The sequence below is a fragment of the Rhinatrema bivittatum genome, chromosome 3, assembly GCF_901001135.1.
Source record: "Rhinatrema bivittatum chromosome 3, aRhiBiv1.1, whole genome shotgun sequence".
NCBI lineage: Eukaryota > Metazoa > Chordata > Amphibia > Gymnophiona > Rhinatrematidae > Rhinatrema > Rhinatrema bivittatum.
Window position 1 is genome coordinate 233,662,012 of NC_042617.1, and position 24,626 is coordinate 233,686,637.

Here is a 24,626-nt window from a genome sequence, read left to right on the forward strand (position 1 = left end):
ATTATTTGGAAGGGAATGGTTAATAAAATGTAAAATGTCATAATGCCTCTGTATCGCTCCATGGTGAGACCACACCTTGAATACTGTGCGAAGGAGAAGGGTCAGAGAAGGGCAACCAAAATGATAAAGGGGATGGAACAGCTCCCCTGTGAGGAAAGGCTGAAGAGGTTAGGGCTGTTCAGCTTGGACAAGAGACGGCTGAGGAGGGGATATGATAGAGGTCTTTAAAATCATGAGAGGTCTTGAACGAGTAGATGTGAATCGGTTATTTACAGTTTCGGATAACAGAAAGCTAGGGGGCACTCCATGAAGTTAGCAAGTAGCACATGTAAGACTAATCAGAGAAATTTCTTTTTCTCTCAACGCACAATTAAGCTCTGGAATTTGTTGCCAGAGTATATGGTTAGTGCAATTAGTATAGCTGGGTTTAAAAATGGTTTGGATAAGTTCTTGGAGGAGAAATCCATTCACTGCTATTAATCAAGTTGACTTAGGGAATGGCCTCTGCTATTACTGGCATCAGTAGCATGGGATCCTCTTGGTGTTTGGGTACTTGTCAGGTTCTTGTGGCCTTGTTTGGCCTCTGTTGGAAACAGGATGCTGGGTTTCATGGATCCTTGGTCTGACCCAGCATGGCAATTTCTTATGTTCTTATGTTATACCGTATGAGAAACAGAACTCCTAGCTAGCATATAGCATGACATGTCTTTTATTGCTATCTCCATTATAGCCCATATTTCTTGGTTTGTGCGAACAGCACGAGTAAAGCAGATCAATTGCTGTGTTAGTCCACACTGATACATAAGATAAGGGTCAACAAACGGGCTGTCGGTGATTTTAATTTTATTTGACAAGGAGCAGTAGTTATAATACATATTTTTCCCCTACAGATACTCTTTGAGTACATCAGATTCTTCAATTGCTGCTGTTCTTTGTGCACTTTACCCTCACTTCCCTGTTCACAGCACAGATAACAGGTGAGTTTTATAACTGTACTTTGCTAAGATTTTTAGCTCTGATAATTTTAGAGCAGCAGCTTAAAAAATCAATTGCATTTCACTTGGCTTTGTTGGTCTTAAGTATTTCTGTTTTGTTCTAATTTATATTTTTCATTTTTTTGGAATAAAAGGTATGCACATGATACTCAATTTTTTCCTAAGTTTTGTAGATGATGGATTTTCTTAACTTTTTTTTTTCTAGTCTTGTAAAGATCCTTTTCATAGAATGGTATCATTCTAATGTTCAGTGTATGTGAGAAAAATTCTTAAGGAATGAATATATAAGGAGATCTCTGTATATATGACAAACTCCTCTCAAAAGTTGTGACTGCTGCCTCTGTAGCACCCCCAGCCCCAGAGAGCATAGTCCTGGCCTGGGTGTCAAACACAGCTCTTCTATATTGCATTGCACAGCAGTGCTGTGGAGCCAACAGGCCAGCCTGTTCTGTTTTCTAAGTTTAAGGAAAGGGTTTTTTTGCCATGGTATATTTTGTTTAGGATTTTTTGGGAAGGAAAGGGGAGGATTAATTTTTACGATTTTTGTATGAAATTTACAAACATTAAATTTGATTTGTTCGATTTGTTTCATTAATTATGCTTGCAGAATGATTCAGCAGAATATGTAATACTAGTAACAAGCAAGACTCCCTGTTTTAATGTACATGCTAACCTAGTAGCCCAAGCCCCTCTATAGTTTATACAAGGGTGCTTCTTTTTAGCTGGAAGGCAACATAAATATTCAGTCTTTTCTCTGTCTTCACTGTTGTTAACCTTTCCCTGTATTTTATGTAAACAGGTATCACCTTCAGGCCTTAAGACACCTGTATGTCCTTGCAGCTGAGCCCCGGCTCCTCGTGCCTGTTGATGTAGATGCAAACACTCCATGCTATGTGTTAATGGAGGTTACATATAAGGTACTGGCTAGCTATGATGATACATCCAAAAGTGAATTATTGATCATCTTATCTCAAAGCATTTCCTCACTTACATTTAGCAATGTCATATTAATACATAACTTTGTTGATATAGCTAGCAAAGGTCCTATCACTACTTTTTGAAATGAGTATTTTAGAACAAATGTTTTATCTTGTTGAAAATTTGAAATGTTGACACCCTGAAATGTTAGGGGCCTACATTATTGCCATACCTTGACACAGAAGATCTTTCTATATCTCACTGAGGCCCACTGAATTCTGTAGGTTTTAGAAAAACAGAGTGACACTTTAGAAACGGATATATACCCTAGTTAATTTGGAAAGAAAACATTGCCTCTCTATTGAAGATAGCAAGCTTGCTTTCTTTTTTTGGTTAAACATGCTCGACATCTTCAAAGAAACTTCCAGGAAGAATTATGTGGATAGAAGTACTTAGTTTTTTATTGGCATCTACTAGGTCACAGAATAGTTGGAGTTGGAAAAACCTGGAAGCCTTTTTTTGTGGGAGGAGGGTGAGAATGCATGGAGATAAGCGTACTCTAGTATGGTGCACAAGTGATACATCTTAACTACAGCCAAGGAAAGCTTGTTAGGTCTGTTGCTTTCATACCATCAAAAAAGCAAGTAGGGAAATAATTCAGAGGCATGGCTTTGGGAATGCTTTCCTACATAGATTTATAGAAGGTGTGTGGGTAGTTGTGGAGTGTGAGTGTGTGGTGGGTTGTGATGGAAGTATTTTAGAGGAAAATAAGGATGCGGTTGTTATTGGAGGGTGTAGGTGGGATGTGTGTAGAGGAGTGTATGTATAGGAATGGCTGGAGTATTGGTATGGAGGGATGGGTGAGGTGTGCAGGGTGAGTGTAGGAATGTGTTGGTTGTGGATTTGTGTGGTGAGATCTGGAGGTGTAGAAGTGTATGGGAGCTTATATGTATGGCTTGTGTGAGTGTAGCAATGTGTATGTGGTGGATATGTAGGAATTTTTGGTGGGGGGTCAGTGGGGGCATAGAAGGAGTAGGGGTCAAGTGGAGATATGTAGGAGTATATATGGGAGTTATGGGTATGTGGCAGGTGAGTGGAGGTGTATGATGAATTGGAGCTGGTATGTAGTTGTGTCTCTGTGTATAGGCATGTGTGGAGGTATAGAAGTGTATAGAGTGGGTGTATGCATGTGTGAGTGTATGGGGGTGGGGGGTGTGTGTGTGTGAGACTTTGGAGTTGTGGCAAGGAAGTGGCTTTGAAAGCACCTTTTGGTGCTATCTGTCACCAGTTGCTTAAGTTATTTTCCTCTGACAGCCTGTGTGGCTGTGGCCAAGCTCCTGGAAGAGTGAAGGGCTTTTAGAATTAAGCATTCCCTGTACATACCCAGATCAGTCCAGATCGCTGGGTTATGCCTCCCTTCCAGCAGATGGAGACAGAAGAAAAACTTGCAAGGCACCCCCTCTTAGACTGGTGTGCCACCTGCGATCCTTCAGTATTTCTCTGTCTCCAGCAGATGAAGGTGGCAGAACCTGCGGTCCTGATCCTTTTAAAAAAAAAAAAAAAAAAAAGTTACCCTTCAGTTGGGAAGGTTCTTGTGCCTTTAATTCTTCCTCTGGCTAGATCAATCAGTTTAAAAAAAAAGAGGAAAGGAGTACAAGTCCTTCCAAGGGGTTGGAGCCTATCCCCCTTGGTAGCAGGCACGGCTGGGGTTGGGGACCCTGAGACCCTGATTGCTCGGAGCTTGTCCTTCAGACCAATGAGTAGGGGGATTTACTGGTGGGCCGGTCCCTCCCCCTAACAGCCCAGAGACATTTTCATTCCTCTGGTGAGACCTGCATTTACAAAACCTAGACCCAGGGACAATTCATTCTCACAGGACAAGCAGGATGGTAGTTCTCACATGTGGGTGACATCACAGGATGGAGCCCAATCACGGAAAACTTCTGTCAAAGTTTCCAGAACTTTGACTGGCCTCTACTGGGCATGCCCAGCATGGCACTACCCTGCAGCCAGCAGGGGTCCCCCTTCAGTCTTATTTGAAAGCTACAGGCAGTGCCGAAAAATAAAATAATAAAACGTTACAAATCCAATACCGTGGGGTGGCGGGCGGGTTTCGTGAAGACTAACATCCTGCTGTCCTGTGAGAACACCTGTTACAGGTAAGCAACATTTGCTTTCCCCTGGATGTTTGTGTGCAAAGTACAAAAAAAACAAAAAAACACTTAGCTGTCGCAGGTCTCCGGAGGTACTTGTTTTTACTAAATTTTACTTCCCTCATCGCAGCTCCGTCTGGGGATGCTGTGGGGATGTTTGAAGGAAGCTATAGCTTCGGCATATATATGTCACGGACGGGCAGTGTCGGATGGTCTAAAAGCTCATTCGATCAGATCTCAGGCGGCATCTTGGGCAGAGAGTAAGTTTGTCTCACTGCAAGAGAGTTGCAGAGCGGCTACTTGGAAGTCCCTACACACCTTTGCTAAGCATTACCGTTTGGACGTCTGGGCCCCGGATGTCGACTCTTTTGGCAGCAGTGTTCTTCGAGCGGGACTCTCCAGGTCCCACCCCACGTAGGGCAGCTCGGGTACATCCCAGCGGTCTGGACTGATCCGGGTACGTATAGGGAAAGGAAAATTGGTTCTTACCTGCTAATTTTCGTTTCTGTACTACCACGGATCAGTCAAGATGCCCGCCCAGGGTATTCTGGTCTGGAGAGTCTGCTCAGTATATATTTTGTCCTTTTCATTGGCAGCTGTTGTTTTTATCTGCAGAGTATATTGAAGAGAAAGAGAATATCAAAAATGTCCAAAACTGTACTCCTTACATGTACATAGTTTCAAAGTTTACTGTTGGGCTGTTTTTTGGTCTAGTCATTAGTTCTCAAATTTGGTTCATTCTGCTATGGTATTGATTATACTGAAGGATCGCAGGTGGCACACCAGTCTAAGAGGTGGTGCCCTGCAAGTTTTTCTCTGTCTCCATCTGCTGGAAGGGAGGCATAACCCAGCGGTCTGGACTGATTTGTGGTACTACAGAAATGAAAATTAGCAGGTAAGAACCAATTCTCATAGGACAAGCAGGATGGTAGTTCTCTCATATGGGTGTCATCAGCAGGATGGAGCCCAATCACGGAACACTTTTGTCAAAGTTTCTAGAACTTTGACTGGCACCTACTGGGCATGCCCAGCATGGCACTAACCCTGCATCCAGCAGGGGTCCCCCTTCAGTCTCTTTTTTCCGCGCAGCAGTAGCCACGTGGGTTAAGGAGCTCTCTAGAGATTCCTGACAAGAATTTTCCGCACGGAACTTATTTCTAATATTTCAAAAATATTCTACCCCATAGGGGTCCCCCTATCGATTCCGTAGTCCGCGGTTGTAAGGTAAGGCTTTACCCTCATTTGTGGTCAATTCCCATCGAGTTTTCCCTTCGGGGCCTACCGACCATTGACCGCACCGCGGCTAAATTTTTGTCGAAGCCATGGTGTCGGGATTTCGTCTGTGCCCCGATTGACCTCGGACAATGACCATCACAGACCCGCATAAGGTCTGTGTGTTGTGTTTGGGGTCGGGCCACGACATCTTAACTTGTACCAAATGTGCCCAAATGACACCGAAGGGCCGAAAGGCCCGCACAGAGAAGATGGAGTTTCTTTTTCAGGCCAAGCCACCGACTCCATCGAGCGCTTTGACGTCGTCTGAGCCGGTGCCATCGACCTCTCGCCAGCAGCGAGACACTGGTGATGTCCACCCGGCAACAACTACTTCGAAGGCATCGACTTCTTCCTCTTCGGCTCCGGAGAAGGACCGAGGAGAACATCGTGAAAAGCGTTGATACCGTCATCGGAAGACTCAGTCCGCTGATCCAGGCAAGCCCTCAGCATTGGCATCGACAGAGCCACCGACAAATCCTGTCCAGAGAAGGCCCCACCCTCCTCTCGACTGGGTCACCGAGGCGTTCCCCACCTTCATTGGTGCAGGGAGCCACGACTCCACTTTCACCGGTGGACCTTCCGGCCTACGCCAGTGCTGCCTCCTACTCCGGAGCTGGGGTTCCACACCCCAGGCTTTCGCGAGGAATTGGATAGGATGATCCAAGAGGCCATCGAAAAGGCACTGCAGGGCTTCCAGCCTCCATCGATGCCAGCACTGATGCCAGCTCCAGTCGCCGACCCGATTCCCACGGTGCTCGCACCGCTACTCGGTAGGCTGGATGCGTTGATTGGTGTCCTTCCACTGGTGGAACCAAGGATACTGGTATGTCCGCCTTCCACCCCGATTCCTTTGTCATTGGACGATGAGGAAGCACCGAGGCCGGAACCTATGCCCGGGCCGTCTGGGATCTAGCCACCGATTCGCCCATCGATATCACCGATACCATCGATACCGCATCGTCCTCAATTGGTGCCTCCACCGATGCCATCAGTGCCTAGACCTGATCCTTCAGGAATAGCACGATTACTTCCCTCTGGAGATCCTATGGGAGCAGGCAATCAGCCTTACGATCCTTGGACAGATGATTCTTCCCAGGATTCTGATGATCTACCTTCAGAGCCATCTCCCCCTGAGGAGAGAAGACGTTCTCCTCCAGCGGACCTGTCCTTTATTAATTTTATAAAGGAAAGACTTAGTTTTATAAAGGAAAGACTTAGTTTTATAAAGGAAAGACTTAGTTTTTGGGTACTTGCCAGGTTCTTATGGCCTGGATTGGCCACTGTTGGAAACAGGATGCTGGGCTTGATGGACCCTTGGTCTGACCCAGTATGGCATTTTCTTATGTTTTTATGTTCTTAAATGTCTGAAGCCATACCATTCCAACTTCAGACGGAAGAAGACTCCAGACACAAGATGCTTGAAGTGTTCCAATTCGTAGATGCACCCAAGGAGATCACGTCCATACCCATTCATGAAGTCCTCCTGGACTTGTTGAAGAGGAATTGGGAGCATCCAGGATCTGTACCACCGGTGAATCGAAAAACAGATGCCACCTACCTGATAGAGACAGCCCCTGGTTTCCAAAAACCATGGCTGGATCACCATTCTGTGGTTGTAGAATCAGCCCAGAAAAAGGCACGACGTTCTAAGCCTCATTCTTCCATACCTCCAGGGAAAGAACAGAGGTCCCTGGATGCATTCGGCTGTCGTGTTTTCCATGGCTCAATGCTTATTTCTCGCATTGCTTCCTACCAGTTATACATGACCCAGTATAACAGGGACCTATTAAAAAAGATCCAAGAATTTTCTGAGTCTTTACCCGACCAGCTTCAGGATCAACTCAATACCCTGGCTCAGAAGGGTCTAGATGCTGGCAAGCATGACATCCGTGCTGCCTATGACATTTTTGACACTGCTTCTAGGGTGTCTGCAGCAAGGATTAGTGCACGAAGATGGACCTGGCTGAAGTCCTCTGACTTAAGACCAGAAGTACAGGACTGGTTGGCTGACTTGCCCTGCGCTGGAGATAATCTCTTTGGGGACAAAATCCAGGAGACTGTAGCACAGCTCAAAGACCACCATGAGACCCTACGCCAGCTTTCGTCGGTGCCTTCTGATTTTCTGGCCACCTCTAAAAGGACATTCCAAGGAGACTCTAAGCGGCCGTCCTTCAAGCCACGGAGATATTATCCTCCTGCTACTCGAGGTTGCCCCTCCAGACCTTACCAAAAATGTCAGGCCAGACAATCCAGGCCTCAGAAAACTCAGCCAGCTCCTCCACCGGGCCCAGCTGCTGGATTTTGACTCCTTGCTGGAGAGCATAAGCCAACCTCCTCTATCATCCGTACCCGTGAGCGGTTGGTTGTGCCACTTCACCAAATTATGGCACACGATCACTTCAGATCAGTGGGTACTTGCTGTACTGACTCAAGGTTACCACCTCAACTTACTGTCTGTACCAGCAGACTCCCCACCTCGGCCGACTTGGGAATCATCCGACTACTGGAGGAGGAGGTTTCAACCCTCCTGAAATCCCAGGCGATAGAACCGGTGCCCCTTTTCCAGCAGGGGCAAGGGTTCTATTCTAGGTATTTCCTCATTCCAAAAAAGTCAGGAGGCATTCGTCCAATCCTGGACCTGCGTGCCTTAAACAAGTATCTACAGAAGGAAAAGTTCAGGATGGGTAACCTTGAGCTCTCTACTTCCTCTTCTGTAAAGAGAAGATTGGCTTTGCTCTCTGGATCTTCAAGACGCGTACACACACACATCACGATCACTTCGTCTCACCGCAAATTCCTTCAATTCCTAGTCGGCCCCCGGCACTTCCAGTACCGGGGACTGCCCTTCGGCCTAGCATCCGCACCTCGAGTCTTTACCAAGTGCCTTGTAGTGGTCGCGGCCTACCTGAGGTGTCAGGGCGTCCATGTCTACCCTTATCTCGACGATTGGCCGATAAGGGCTCCGACTCAAAAGGACGCACTAGCCTCCTTATGTCTAACTCTCCATACATTGCTGTCTCTCGGGTTTCTGATCAACTATCCCAAGTCCAGCCTAGTTCCATCTCAAGCCCTATCCTTCATAGGAGCCAACCTGGACACCACGCAGGCGAAAGCATTCCTCCCTCAGGATCGAGCTCGTACTCTCATGTCCCTAGCGCAATGCCTCCAGGATCGAGATTACACGACAGCTCGTCATTTCCTCATATTGCTGAGTCACATGGCATCCTCTGTACATGTCAAGCCAATGGTATGCCTCGCCATGAGAGTCATGCAATGGACTCTGAAGTCCCAGTGGTTTCAGGCTTATCATTCAATGTCCTGCATTGTCCACGTTACCAAGAAGCTCCGCATATCGCTGGCCTGGTGGATGTGGCTCTCCAATCTTCTTCAAGGCCTTCCCTTTCAAATTCCAGAACCTCAAATTATCCTGACAACGGACGTCTCCAACCTAGTGTAAAGGGAGTATCCTAAATAACATTTTTTAAAATAAAGACTTACCTGATCCTGAAAGTCATTGTGAGGTGATTGCAGCTTGTGATGAGAGAGCCAGGGGCAGTGACAGCAGCAGGGCAGGGGCTGAAGACAGCGTTCTGCTGTGCTGCAAAGAACTGCCAGAGGCTGGGAGCTGAAGCTGGGAAGGTGCTGAGATAAGGAGAACCTTATTACTGTGATTAAGAAAAATAAACAGAGAGAGTGATAAGCAACTGGGAATATGAAAGGACAGGCCAAATTACAACGCTACCCAGAACACTGAAAAGAGCTGTCACTAATCTACTCACTGCTGAAGCAGACCAAGCCCAAAAAAATAAATAAATAAACCGTGAAGGGAGAAAAATGTCTCAAGCAGGAAGTACTATCCTGATCTGACATACCCAGCACAAGGGGGAGGAAGACTGCCTTGATTACGGGAGCCACAGGAGATACAAGAGGGATGCCTGTAACTGACACTGTGTACACAAAGAGGAAGTAGTGCAGTGAATAAATTAACCTTCAGATCACAAGCAACAACATTGAACAAGAAGCATGGCTGCCATCACTGAGAGCAGAGGCTGGGAGTGGTGACAGAAACAAAGAATAAAAGCAGGAATGGGAGGATTTAACTGACCGGTAATGGTCAGCAGTAATTTTAAAAAGGGCTGCTATTGTTGGAGCATCTTTCTCCCACCTCCTCAGACACAGAAAGGAAGATGAAAGAAACCTTTCCCCACTGTTGTCACTGCCACTGATGAAGCAGTCTCTGGTGAGTGCTGTAAAGTTTTGTTTTTTTTTTTTTAAAGTTGTGCTGAGACTCAGGATCAGGGAAGCCTAAGGGAGAGAAGTAAAAAGTTCAGGCAAGTTGCAGTGACAGTTACTAGTAACGTCATGAACCTCTCACGATTTCTGAAGGGGGGGGGGGGACCAATTTAGTGGAAAATTAGTCAATGTTAAACTGAAATAAGAGTAGCATGCAGGTTAGGGAAGGTTATTGACTTGTACAAATGTAGCAAAAAGCTTTTAATTATTCTATTTGTAATAGTTATTTTTAGACACAGGGGGTTAAACAGGAAAGGAAATTACAAGCAGAAACCTTTAAAGAAAAAGCTAAGGTGTACAAGACAATAAAAATAAGAATTCCAAGACCAACAAAATTTAAATTACAAAAAATATAAATTTTATTCAATACCTAAGTACATATTAAAAGGTACTAATAAATAAAGGAAAACTAAATAGTAGACAATTTTTTAAAAGTAAGGAAATGTTTTATGGAAATAAAAAGAAAAGAAAAACGTTTCTAAAAAGAGCAATTGGTATAGACTGCAACCCCCAGAAAACATAGTATAGTCAGGCGCATCATCATCAGCTTAACGTTAATCCCTATAACCAAGCTAGTAGGTGATGTATCTAGGGACACGTGTCATTGGCTTCCTTAGATACGAGAAAAGGGGCCAATGTAAGAGTATTAAAACTAGTTAAGGCACAAAGACTGAATTTAAAATTAGTGATCTATTAAAAGTCAACAAAGCTACCTAAAATTAAACAAGAAAATCAGTATGTAATAACAATTAAAAAAGGAACTAACAGACAATATTAAAAGGGAGAAACAATTAGCTCCCAGAACTATTTGATGGAATGACTTCATCAAGAGCAGGGATAACCTTGCAATGATAGCAAGTGACAGTTAATAGAGTAAGTCAGTTAGGAGCTGGCCATTGAATGGAGAGGAACTGCTGACTGAGTTCTCTTCACTTAAGGCCTACTAAGTATAGGAAAGTAGAAATAAATATCAGAACAGCTAAGAATGATTGAAAAAAGTTTGGGAAGTGTGAATGTAATGATTTTCATTACAATTTAAGTAAGTTTATATAGGTTTAGTTAAAATAATTTATGTGACTCTGCGTATTATTGTCACTTTAGTAAGGGATAGTAAAAAAAAACAAACAAAAAAAAAAAGAAATGTGTGAATGTTGAATATTAGCTGTTCTGTAACTTTAGAGTTAGGGATAATAATTTTTCTTTATTTTAATATAGTTAGTACAAACAAAGTTTCAATAAGTCAACAAAGACATTCACATTAGGGTACATTTCAGACCAAGCTTTCGGAAGATCGAGGAGCGGTTTAGGGAGTTAGTCTTATTTTTTTGAGTTGCTTACAGGGAGGATAGTAGGAAGAAGAAGAAAGAAAGAAGATATAACTGGCCAGCAACAAAAGAGAATGTACAAGAACAGATAAGTAACTTTGCTTAAGCACTATAGTGATAGCCAGGCCTGAGCTCATAATTAAAATAATTCTTATAGCAAGAAGGAAGAGAAAACAAAGACAACCCATCAATCTTTTGTATATGGACTGTGTTGTTATCTTTACTAAGAGAGAAAAAGTTGAAACAAAGTACCAGATAATTATATCAAGAGACTATTAATAATTATCTTTTGGAAAAATCTAAAGTAAAAACAATATGTAGTTACTTATTCGATATAAATTGCTATATTGTATTGTTTTATATGATTCAGTTTATATAGGGTTTCATTTGTAACATTTGATCTGTTATAAAAGCAAATTCTGTAGAAATAAAAGTAAAATATTAGTATTATAATAGTGAAGTTGTTCCTTTATAATTTAATGGTAAACTATATTCCTGTGTATTGAACAACAAACTTGTTGCCACGACTTTACTGACACCACTTGGCCACAAGGAGTCTTCCCACAGGGATTGGTTTACCTGTTACACTAGGTTGGCTTGCTCATGTTGACAGCCTCCAGACTCAGGGAACCTGGTCTCCAGAAGAAGCCAAACATCAGATAAATTTCCTGGAGCTTTGGGCGATCAGATATGCCCTCAGAATTTTTCAGGATTGCCTCTCAAACAAGGCCATCCTGATTCAGACCGACAACCAGGTGGTGATGTGGTACATCAACAAGCAAGGGGGAATGAGCTCCTACCTTCTGGTAACAAGCAAGGGGGAATGAGCTCCTACCTTCTGGTTCAGGAAGCTGCACAGATATGGGCGTGGGCTCTTTCCCACTCAATGTACCTCAGAGCGACCTACTTGGCGGGCGTGGACAATGTTCTAGTGGACAAGTTGAGTCGAACCTTCCATCCGCACGAATGGTCTCTCAACTCTAAGGTAGCTGACACAATCTTCCAACATTGGGGGTATCCAAAAATAGACCTCTTTGCGTCCATCCACAACCGCAAAGTAGCAGCCGAGGAAGGCTTTCACCCTCTCATGGTCCAGCGGTCTCATCTACGCGTACCCTCCACTTCCACTCATATCGAAGACTCTCGTGAAGTTACGAAGGGACAAGGGCTTAAAGATTCTGATAGCCCTTCACTGGCCACGCCAAGTCAGTTCGCTGGCGCATCCCTCTAGGAGAGGATCCGCTTCTGATAACTCAGAATGACGGGTGCCTTCGCCACCCCAACCTCCAGGCCCTATCCCTGATGGCCTGGATGTTGAAAGGTTAATGCTCCAACCCCTTAACCTTTCGGAATCGGTATCCCGAGTCCTGGTAGCTTCACGAAAACCTTCCATGAGACGCTCTTATCGTTCTAAGTGGAAAAGGTTTACGGTCTGGTGCACATCCATGTCCATAGACCCCTTCACTTGTTCCACTGTGAAGTTTCTGGACTATCTCTGCAATCTGTCAGAATCAGGCCTGAAAACTTCCTCTAAAAGAGTGCATGTCAATGCGGTAGCTGCTTTCCACAACAGAGTAGGAGATGTCTCTATTTCAACACAGCCCTTAGTCACACTCTTCATGAGAGGTTTGCTCCACCTGAAACCTCCATTGCGCCCTCCGACCCCCACTTGGGACCTTAACTTGGTCTTAGGGCGGCTCATGAAACCTCTGTTTGAGCCTCTCCACTCCTGTGATCTCCGCTATCTCATCTGGAAAGTACTTTTTCTTCTCACTTTAACATCCGCTCGCAGAGTTAGTGAGTTACAGGCATTAGTCATCTACCCTCCTTACTTTAAAATTCTACATGACAGAGTGGTCCTCTGTACACACCCTAAGTTTTTACCAAAGGTAGTGTCGGAATTTCATCTTACTCAATCCATCATCTTACCTACTTTCTTTCCAAGGCCCCATTCAAACCCAGGAGAAAAGGCTCTACATTCCCTGGACTGCAAACGTGCCCTAGCCTTTTATCTGGAGCTCATGTAAGCCCACAGGAAGTCCACTCATTTGTTTCTTTCGATAGCATCAAATTGGGAAATCCAGTGGGAAAACAGACCCTTTCCTCCTGGTTGGTGGACTGCATCTCCTTTTGCTACCAGCAAGCAGGCATTCCGCTACAAGACCATGTGAAAGCATTCTCTGTTAGGGCCGTGGCAACCTCAGTGGCAGACCTTCGTTTGGTGCCATGCTCCACATTTGTAATACATCAGATACCGATCGAATCTTGTAAACCGTTGTGATGGCGATACCGAACGACGGTATATAAAACTCGATAAATAAAAATAAATAAAACTTTTTGATATATGTAAGACTGTGACCTGGAGCTCTCTCCATACCTTCGCAGCCCATTATTGCTTGGATAAAGCTGGCCGGCAAGATTCCATTTTTGACCAGTCTGTCCTACGAAACTTATTCTCAGCTTAACTACCCAACATCCTACCAGCGACCCGTTCAGGGTTTTCAGGATGCCCTCCTACCCAAATCCACCCCTGTTGTTGTGCCTGTTGCTTGTCTTTGGGTGCATTTGGTGCATTGCTCGGGCATCCTCAGCTCACTACTCACTCATGTATGAGGACTACCATCCTGCTTGTCCTGTGAGAAAGCAAAGTTGCTTACCTGTAACAGGTGTTCTCACAGGACAGCAGGATGTTAGTCCTCACGAAACCCGCCTGCCACCCCGCGGAGTTGGGTTCGCTTGCGATTTATTTTATTTTTCGCACATACTTCTTGCTAAACATGAGACTGAAGGGGGACCCCTGCTGGATGCAGGGTTAATGCCATACTGGGCATGCCCAGTAGGTGCCAGTCAAATTCTAGAAACTTTGACAAAAGTGTTCCGTGATTGGGCTCCATCCTGATGATGTCACCCATATGTGAAGACTAACATCCTTGTCCTGTGAGAACACCTGTTACAGGTAAGCAACTCTGCTTTTTCCTGTGGTCAATATTTGTTTATTTCAGAATTTCTATAGATTGCCTTCCAATCTTAATAAAATCTGGCCAAGGCAGTAAACAATAAAACCAACCGAGTGATGTACAATCATGAAACAAACAAAAGGACAAAAATCAAACAATACAGGATAAGAACACAAAATAGTAGCTTAACGAATCAGCCCACCTGCATAGATCATTCCAACCATGTCACATTACCTCCTGCAGTTACCAAGGATAGAGCTAGGTTTTAACCTTTTTATGAAAGGCTAATTAGTTTCTCCATGGACAAGCAAAACAAACACAGCCACACAAGATGGGTGGCACTGTCAGTCATCTCCTAACTCACGGGTCGATCGAGTAAGGCTGCGTTAGAAAGAGTGCAGCAGTGCCGGGCGCACCCTCGTTTGCCGCACGCACAGTTCTGATCACATACCGCTCGATTATTTAAATTGCTTGCAAATGCAAGCCGCGTCTGCGAAGCGTTAGGCGAAGCGTTAGGCCCGCGCAACCCATTTTACTGTATAGGCGCTTAATACAGCGCCTATACAGTATCCTGGGTGCGCTGCTACCTGTCATTTCAAATGACATTTGAAATGACAGGCACCAGGAAGTGGATCCCAACTTTAACCCATGAAAACCTAAAAACCGAAAATCCCTTCCTCCCGAAGCGGCTCCACATGTGCCAACTTACTTTTTGTTGCTTTTCAGCCCCTTCCCTTCTCTGCCTCCCTCCGGAGGGGGCAGCCAGCGGCGAAAGCGGCTTGCAGCGTTCCCCCCGGCGCAGGTCCCGGTTCTCCTGGCTCGGCCCTCATCAAATTGTGAAGTCAGGTGAGAGCCCACTGTTCTGTGTGACGCACGCCGTGATGTCACGCGTGCCCGTCTATGTGCTTTCATTGGCTGGAGCGCCCAAATTGACGGGCGCTCAGGCCAATGAAAGTACACTTCGCTCCGCTCACGCTGTGACTGGAGAGGTCACAGAACAGTCGGCTCTCACCTGACTTCACAATTTGATGAGGGCCGAGCCAGGAGAACCGGGACCTGCGCGAGGGGGGAACGCTGCAAGCCGCTTTCGCCGCCGGCTCCCCCCTCCAGAGGGCAGCAGAGAAGGGAAGGGGCTGAAAAGCACAGAACAGTGGGCTCTCACCTGACTTCACAATTTGATGAGGGCCGAGCCAGGAGAACCGGGACCTGCGCGGGGGGGGGGGGGGGAAACGCTTTCGCCGCTTTCACCGCCGGCTGCCCCCTCCGGAGGGCGGCAGAGAAGGGAAGGAGCTGAAATCAACAAAAAAAGTAAGAAAGCAACAAAAAGTAATGTCGAGTCGCTTCGGGAGGAGGGGATTTTAGGTTTTTAGAGGTTTCCTTTTGGGGGAAAGTTTGCCGCCTACCCTTACCCCTGCCTCTATCGCAGGGTAAGGGTAGGCGGTAAGTTAGCAGGTTAAACGCGTGACAAAACGGCAGAGTAAAATAGCGATAGTCGGGGCGCGTGTTACTGTATGGGAGGGAATAGCTAATTCGATCGTTTACTTGTAATATACATGCCGCGTGCGGAAGGGTTTACCCGGTGATTTAAAGAGGCGGTAAGAATCGGTTAAAGGGGATAGTGTATCGCAGGAAGGGCTAACGCGGCCGGAAAGTGAGTAGAAAGTGGGTTAGGAGCGGGGTAACAGCGGCCCCACTTTACTGTATTGACCTGTCAGAAAGTTTAAGTGCATCATCTGAATATGCGCGGGAGTTCCTGCATTGCCATCATCACACACCTCAGTCTTTTTTTGTCTATTTCGCAGTCAAACTTCTTTCTCCTCTGTCATCACCGTGTTTTTTGGTGTTAAAAAAAAAAAAAAAAAAAGTACAAACAAAAGAGTAATCTAAAAAAAGTCTTTTGGAAAATCTTCTTTGGACAAGAAAGGAAAAAACCCTTTTAAATCCTGTGAAAGATGCTGGCACAAAATGGCTATGGTGGACCTACATCTCCTGTGCTTGTGATGCCTACAACTGAATTATGATAGTTCCGCTTGCAACTCTTGTGGCAGAATGTCTCCATGGGTGCTAACATCTAAGTCCTCAAGTATGAGCTTACAAGCTCATTAGAACGAGGAAGATCTAAGAATTGGCATAGAAAATGACGATCCCTGTTGGCAGAGTCGTAATTTAAAAAAAAAAAAAAACTTTGTGAGAAAAACTGGTACTAAAGGATAAAGATTCAAAATCCCCAGTGTGAAGACAGCATGGGAGATGCACTTTACCAAAGTGCAGAATCATTGGATCCAAAACTAGATGTCGAGTAGCCACAGTACAGAGGTGCTGATGCTGAAAAGAAGGGCACAGAAAGCACAAATTATATCAATGCACAAAGGTTTTGGAATGCAAATATAGCAACTTCAGAAAGCAGTTTATCATCTCCACCAGAATTGCAACCAGAGAGGCTTCCAACAACAAGTAGATAAGACACTGTTCTGGCTTTACCAGCACTGCCAGATTGTCAGTCATTTATACAAAAGCTTTGGACAGAATTTTTGAAAACATATATCACAGAAATGCTTAGCAAGTAATTATAATTCCAGAAACCTATTCTGGAGAGGTTACAGGAAGAATTGAAAGCAAAACTTATTGCATCCTACTTTGTAAAAGTGAAAGGTAAACCATTGAAAGAAAATGTCTGTGCCAGGCAAAATGGTAGAAACTATCAAAAAGAACAAAATTACTGAACATATAGATAAGCATAGTTTAATGGAACAAAACCAACATGGATTTAGCCAAGGGAAGTCTTGCCTCACCAGAATGCTACATTTTTTTGAGGGTTTAAATAAAATGTGAATAAATGTGAACCCAGTTGGTATAGTGTATCTGGATTTCCAGAAAGCATTTGACAAACTCCTTCACACTTTTACGCAACAGGAGTCGCACACAGACAACATACTGTATTTGGATAATCTGTACTCAAGAAATATTTTTAAAATAAATACACCTCTTCTCGCACAGTAACAATGAGTTGCACTAAAAAAAGAAAAAGCACAAGAATTGAAAAGCAACCCTCTTCTGGGGAATCCCATCTTGTATGGTTGTGTTTGATATGCTTGTTTGTTTATTTATTTGGTTTATATTCCAACTTTCAGGCACTTCAAAGCAAATTACATTCAGGTACTATAAAATATTTCATTGACCTCAGAAGACTCACAATGTAGAGATTACTTACCTGATAATCTCCTTTTCCTTAGTGTATGCAGATGGACTCAAAACAAGTGGGTATAGTGTGCTCATGCTAGCAGTTGGAGACGGATCTGACGTCAGCACGGGTACATATATCCCCACAGGAAGTGTAGCAATTCAGTAATCTTCCTTGCAAAAGCTTTATGGATATATGTGTGACTGACCGATCGATTAAATGAACAGGATTACCCTGACCAATTGATGGTAGCTGGAGACCGCCAGTGTTCTCAACTGGAAGGTGTCGACACCCGGCAGGGTGGATGCCCTATATAAGAAAACATGGCTTACCGTGAGTTGGTGAATCCCCATGTATACCGGCAGCCGGGCGGGATGCTGAGTCCATCTGCATACACTAAGGAAAAGGAGATCATCAGGTAAGTAATCTCTGCATTTCCTAGCATGTAGCAGATGGACTCAAAACAAGTGGGATGTACAAAAGCTACTCCCGGACTGGGCGGGAGGCTGCCCGAGGTCCATTTAGGATTGCCCTCGCAAATGCTGTGTCCTCCCTGGCCTGGACGTCCAGACGGTAGAATCTGAAGAAGGTATGGAGGGAGGACCACGTCGCCGCTTTAAATATCTCTGCCGGCGACAACATCCTAGTTTCTGCCCAAGAGGCCGATTGCGCTCTGGTAGAATGAGCCTTGACTTGTAGAGGTGGTGGTTTTCCTGCCTCTACGTAGGCCGCCTTGATAACTTCTTTGATCCAGCGGGCGATGGTTGGCCGTGAGGCCGCTTCAACTTGCTTCTTCCCGCTGTGAAGGACGAACAGTCTTTCGTACTGCTTCTGACATTTCCAAGTATCTGGACAGCAACCTGCCAATGTCGAGATGGCGCAGTATTCGACCTTCTTCCGACTTCTTCAAACCTTCCGTGGTTGGCAAGGATATGGTTTGGTTGAGGTGAAATTGTGAGACTACTTTGGGTAAGAAGGAAGGAACCGTGCAAAGATGGATAGCCTCTGGAGTGATTCTGGAAATGGATCACGGCAGGACAGTGCTTGTAGCTCTGAGATGTGGCATGCTGAACACACAGCCAGCAAGAACACCATCTTCAAGGTTAACAAATGGAGAGACAGGCCTCGAAGGGGCCTGAAGGCGGGTCCCGCTAAAAATTCCAACACTAGGTTGAGGTTCCACAGGGGCACTGGCCACTTCAGTGGCGGGCGAATGTGTTTGACTCCTTTCAGGAAACGTGAGACGTCTGGGTGCGTGGCAATGGTGTTGCCGTCACTCCTGGGACCGTAGCAAGACAGCGCTGCTACCTGAACCTTGATGGAGCTGAGGGACAGACCCTTCTGAAGTCCATCTTGTAGGAAATCCAAAATGATAGGAATCTTAGCGGCATGTGAATTGGTGCTGTGAGAGTCGCACCAGGCTTCAAAAACTCTCCAGATCCTGATATATGTCAGTGATGTGGAGAACTTGCGTGCTTGGAGGAGTGTATCTATTACCGGCTCCGAGTATCCTCTTTTCTTCAGTCTAGCCCTCTCAATGGCCAGACCGTAAGAGAGAATTGAGCTGGATCTGTAGAGTATGGAGGCAAAGAACACACTTGAGGCAGCTTTCATCGCAGGCAGGAAGAGAAGGGCAAGGGATGAGCCCTCACGAGGCTCTTCCTTTTATTGTACATTCATACAAAGGCAGATGATGTGTCATTACATGATTGGCTACTTTCCCATAGCAACAGACGAGTCCCTACACTATTGGCTTTGGCTCAGGGGGTGTGCACGGATCATTTCATTGGCTGCTGAAATCTATACCTCCTGACTTTGTCCTGTCTCTGACTAGGGAACACCCAGCCCTACTTTCAGGCTAACAGGATTAATTATAAGCCAGAGAAATACATGAAGTCAGGTATCCTCTCCTTGGCAGAGACTTAAGCACAAGTGATGCTTTTATTCAGGCAAATGTCAGGGAGAAGGGAAGTTAGTGTTTAAACCCTGATGAAATGGCTTGCTGGCAAGCGCATATTTCCCACAGGATCCTCGTGGAGGATGGGACCTTGCCGCAGCAGATCCCTGTATGGAGGCAGAGGTAGAGGATTCCCTGCCAGTAGTCTTCTTATGTCTGCATACCAGGATCTTCTTGGCCAGTCCGGGGCCACTAGAAGAACTAGGCCTCTGTGACGCTGAATCTTGTGTATAATGGTGCCCAGCAGGGGCCTTGGAGGAAAGGCATATAGCAGGATCTCCTGAGGCCATGGCTGTACCAGGGCATCGATCCCCTGGGATAGAGGATCCCGCCTGCGGCTGAAATATCTGGGTACTTGAGCGTTGGACCTGTCCGCTAGTAGGTCCATGCCCGGCGTCCCCCACTGATCCACAATTATCTGGAAAGCTGTGGGCGACAGCTGCCACTCCCCCGGGTTTAGGCTTTCTCTGCTGAGGAAGTCTGTCGTGGTGTTGTCCTTCCCGGCGATGTGGACGGCGGAGATGTCCTGGAGATTTGCTTCCGCCCAAATCATCAGGGGAGTTATTTCTAGGGACACCTGTTGGCTTCTGGTTCCGCCCTGTCGGTTGATGTATGGTGGCGTTGTCCGACATCACTCTGACCGCTCTGTTTCGAAGTCTGTGGGCAAATCGCAGGCATGCGAGCCTGACTGCCCTTGCTTCTAGTCGGTTGATGTTCCACCTCGACTCTTCTCTGCTCCACCGCCCTTGGGCGGTGAGTTTTTCGCAGTGTGCTCCCTATCCGTTCAGGCTGGCATCTGTAGTGAGCAGGGTCCAGGTTGGGGAGGACATTCTTGACCCCCGGCTCATGTGGCCGGGCTGCAACCACCACCGTAGCTGCTTCCGCACTCTGGCTGGTAGAGGTAGGTGTACGGTGTAGTTCTGTAATCGTGGGCTCCACCTAGATAGGAGGGCACGTTGCAATGGTCTCATATGAGCCCGCGCCCATGGTACCACCTCCAGAGTGGATGCCATGAGGCCAAGGACCTGTAGGTAATCCCGAGCTGTGGGCCGGATGGCGCTCAGCAGGGCCTGCAGATGATTCCGGAGTTTTGATTTCCTCTTGGAGGTCAGGCTGACCTTGTCTTCCTGGGTGTCGAATTGAACTCCTAGGTATTCCAGCGACTGGGACGGCTGTAGGGAACTCTTGTTTATGTTAACTACCCATCCTAGGCTTTCCAGAAGAGCTATAACTCTGTTGGTTGCCCGGTGGCTCTCCTCCAGTAACTTTGCTCTGATCAGCCAATCGTCCAGGTAGGGATGGACGAGAATTCCTTCCTTCCTGAGTGCCGCTGCCACTACTACTATGACCTTGGTAAAGATCCGCGGCGCGGTGGCTAACCCGAAGGGTAAAGCTTGGAACTGGAAGTGCTGATTCAGGACTTTGAAGCGTAAATAGCGCTGGTGATCCCGATGGATTGGGATATGCAAATAGGCTTCTGACAGATCTAGGGAGGTGAGAAACTCCCCTGGCTGTACTGCATTCTTGACAGACCGTAGAGTTTCCATGCGAAAGCTGGGGACCCGTAGGTGTCGGTTGACTGACTTTGAGGTCCAGGATGGGCCTGAAAGTGTCCTCCTTTTTGGGTACTATGAAGTAAATGGAATAATGCCCAGAATTTATCTCCCCTGCAGGCACTGGGATTATGGCTTTTAGGGCCAGGAGCCTCTGTAAGGTAACTTCTAGTGCCGCCGCCTTGAGAGGTGAACCAGGAGATTCCACAAACTTGTCCGGCGGGAGCCGAAGAAAATCCAGGTAATACCCTTCTCGGATGATGGCGAGAACCCACTGGTCCGAGGTAATCTCGACCCACCTGCGGTAGAAGAGGGTTAGCCTGCCCCGTATGGCTGCTACCCCCGGATGGGTCGGCTGATTGTCATTGTGGTGTACGGCCGGGGCCAGAACCCGTGCCGGTTCTCCTCTTGTTGTGCTTAGTCCGAAAGGGCTGGTTCCTGGCCTGAGAACGAGGCGCTTGGTAGCGAGCCCTGTAAGGGTTGAAGCGCTGAGAGTTTATACCTCTGGATGGTCTAGAAAAAGATCGCTGGCTCCTCCTCGACCTGTTTTCTGGTAGACGGGGTAATGGAGAGGCACCCCATTTATTAGCCAGTTTCTCGAGATCGCTGCCGAACAGTAGGGTTCCCTTAAAGGGCATTCTTGTGAGGCGTGTCTTGGCGGAAGAGTCGGCCGCCCAATTACGTAGCCAAAGCTGCCTCCTGGCTGCCACTGAGGATGACACTCCCTTGGCTGCCGTACGGACTAGGTCGGAGGCTGCGTCAGTAAGGAACGTGAGAGCTGATTCCAGGTCTTCTCCCGGGGTGTTGTTTCCAGCTTGTGATAAACAGGAACGCGTCACCACGGTGCAGCAGGTCGTGATTCGTAGGGACATGGCTGCCACCTCAAAGGCTTGTTTCAGAATGGTGTCCATGCGCTGGTCATGTGTATCCTTGAGGGCCGCTCCCCCCTCAACCGGAATGGTGGTGCGCTTCACAATTGCGTTAACTATGGTGTCTATCTTGGGGCACGCCAGCAGCTCCTTGGACTCCGGGTCCAGAGGGTACATGCCTGACAAGGCCCAACCCCCTTTGAATGAGGCCTCCGGCGCGTTCCATTCCAGATCAATTAGCTGCTGTGCTGCTTGTAGGAGGGGGAAATGGTGAGCCGTTTGACGCAGGCCCTCTAGCAGGGGGTTCATTCTAGGTTCCCCTGGGGTGTTCTGGCCTGGAATAGCTAGTTCTGATAGGCATTGTGAGACCAGGCCTGGAAGATCCTCTTTCCGAAAGAAGCGTCTCATGGTCCGATATGGCTCTATCTCCGAGGGAAGTTCTCCTTCCTCGGGGGGTTCCTCATCTTCCTCGGAGCAATCCGACTCCCCATAAGTGGGGCTTTCGGGTGGCGAGTGGCCTTGCCTAGGTCTCGAGGGTCCAGGGGCCGGCTCATCCGGAATGGAAAGGCCCCTTCGAGGAGCAGACTGCATCTGGACAAAGGCGTGAATCCCCTTGAATAAGTCCACCCAGGAAAGCGAAGCCGGATCTGGCCATAGGGGCACCAGGCCTCTCGGGTTCCCTGGCTGCTCCCCGCGGCCCGCTAAGTCCGGAGTGTTCCCTGAGAAACTGGCAAGTACGCTAGGCTGGGACTGGTCCTGGCCTGGAACTCCCATGGCCTCCTCACATTGGTCACATAGGGAATCTGCTTCCTCGCTCTGTGTGTCCCTGAGGTTGCATGCTGAGCAGAGGCTTAGGGCTCTGATGCCTGATTCTGGAGGCGCCGGCTCTGCGGCCGCATGGGCTCTCTTATGCTCCATTTCGCCTGTTATTTCCTCCCAGCCGGAGTATGCGCCTTGTAATATGTGTTGCCTACTAATATGCGCTTACCAATGTGCGCTTATTAACATGCGCCAGCATGCGCCTAGGAACGGGCGTCTTATGAACGCGCGCTTATCAGCGGGCGTCTTATGAATGTGTGCCTATGAACGTGCGCCTACCAACAGGCGTCTTATGAACGGGCGCCCATGAACGTGCGCCTACCCACAGGCGTCTTATGAACGGGCGCCTATGAACGTGCGCCTACCCACAGGCGTCTTATGAACGGGCGCCTATGAACATGCGCCTACCCACCAGTGGCTAGTAACGGGCGCCTATCCGCGTGCGCTCAGCAACGTGCGCCTATCCGCATGCGCTCAGGTGGTGAAGGCGAGTAGACAGGCAAGATGGCGACCTTTCTGGCGGGCTGCCACGTAGGCAAACCCCGCTAATCCTCACTTCCTCGGAGACCACAAGTAAAGATGTACGCCTTACCTTGTCTTCGGCGCTTCCCGGCTGCGACCCGGGCGGTCTCCGGCTGCGGCAGGAGAGGGTAAATACCGTCACCACCTCGCTCGAGGAAGTGCACCCGCTGCCTCTAGGCCACGCCCGAACTCGTCTCGCTCGGGGGCCAAGTCCTCGCCGGGACCGAGGCTGCCTCTATGCCACGCCCGAGCCCTTCTCACTCAGGGGCTAGGTCCCTGCCGCGAATCGGCCACCGGACCGAGGCTCTTACCTCCGAGGGACCACGGAAGTCAGCTTGGGAAACTCAACTGGGGGAGGGACCGAATGGTATCACCGCAGGAGTGCGGGGCTCGTCTTCAGGTAGGTTTCTTCTATGAATTTAGTCGTTAGAATTTGGAAACACGCTCAGCGAGCGTGAGGTAGCTCCAAACTGCTTTGGAGACGGAAATTACTGAATTGCTACACTTCCTGTGGGGGTATATGTACCCGTGCTGACGTCAGATCCGTCTCCAACTGCTAGCACGAGCACACTTGTTTTGAGTCCATCTGCTACACGCTAGGAAATTAAGTTTGTACCTGAGGCAATGGAAGATGAAGTGACTTGCCCAAGGTTGCAAGAAGTGCAGTGGGATTTGAACCCTGGCTTGTCCACAGAGAAAGCAAAGTTGCTTACCTATAACAAATGTTCTCTGTAGACATCAGAACACATCCCACAAATCCCTCCTTCCTCCCTGAGAAGTTGAAATCAGCTACAAAATAGACTGAGGGGGAGGTGCGCAGTGTCAGAGCTAGGAGAGAGATGACCGACTCTGTACATCAGATGAAGTCACCCATCTTATGTGGCTGCTTGTTCTGCCATCGACAGAGAACACCTGTTATACTGTAGGCATGCAACTTTGCTTTCCCTCCAACTAGGTTTTATAGTTCTATCAGTTTCCCATAGAAGAGAATGGGGATTTTAATTTTTGGAGGTTTATTTCTCTGAAAATACTGACCTGATATTTCTGATTTTCAAACTTATCTACTCACATTTTCTTCCTGTGTCCCACATTACATGAATTTCAATCCCTTTTTTGGAGATTATTTCTGCCTACGGATAGACAGACAGACAAATGGTCATCAATCTCTTTTAAATAATTCTTTCCAACATATAGTCTTGTGGGAATTTTGCTATACTGTGCAGAATTCCTCTCCTGCACAGCTGAGCAGAAACTGCGCACAATTTGGCAGGCCCCGGCTTGCTGTGAGCGGGATGGCCACTGCTCGCAGCATGCCTGGGCCTGCTTCATCTTTGCCGCGAGCGGAGGCCATTCCTCTCATAACAAAAATGAAGTAGGCCCCGGCGTGCTGTGAGCAGAGGCCGTCTGGCTACGGTGAAGAAGGAGCAGGCCTCGGCATGCCACAAGCAGAGGCCATCCCGCACAATGGAAGATGGAGCAGGCCCTGATGAGAGTCTGTGTGTGTGTGTAAGACTGTGAACCTATGGGATGAGAGAGAGCATGTGTGTGGGTGCTCGTTTGTGAGGGAGCCTGTGTGAATGTGTGTATGTGTAAGAAAGAGAGCCTGTGTGAAGGGATGTGTGTTTGTGTGAGAGAGAGAGAGAGAAAGAGGGAGTATATTTGTGGTGGGGTGAGCGAGAGAGGGAGAGAGTGTGCATGGGCATGTGAGAGAGAGATATAGGTAGCCTGTGTTAGGGTGTATGCATGAGAGAGAAAGGGAGCCGGTGTGTGTGTGTGTGTGCAAGAGAGAGCGGTAACCTATATTGGGGG

The 24,626-nt window shown here is 47.3% G+C and overlaps 1 protein-coding gene across 1 annotated transcript in view; it reads left to right on the forward strand.

Moving 5' to 3' along the window:
- Nucleotides 1-24,626, forward strand: part of LOC115087293 (anaphase-promoting complex subunit 1-like) — a 298,244-nt gene that overhangs the window by 111,591 nt on the left and 162,027 nt on the right. The window contains exons 4-5 of the mRNA XM_029594311.1: nucleotides 891-977; nucleotides 1,795-1,912. Coding sequence (XP_029450171.1) covers nucleotides 891-977; nucleotides 1,795-1,912 — 205 coding nt within the window. The remainder of the gene's footprint in view (nucleotides 1-890; nucleotides 978-1,794; nucleotides 1,913-24,626) is intronic.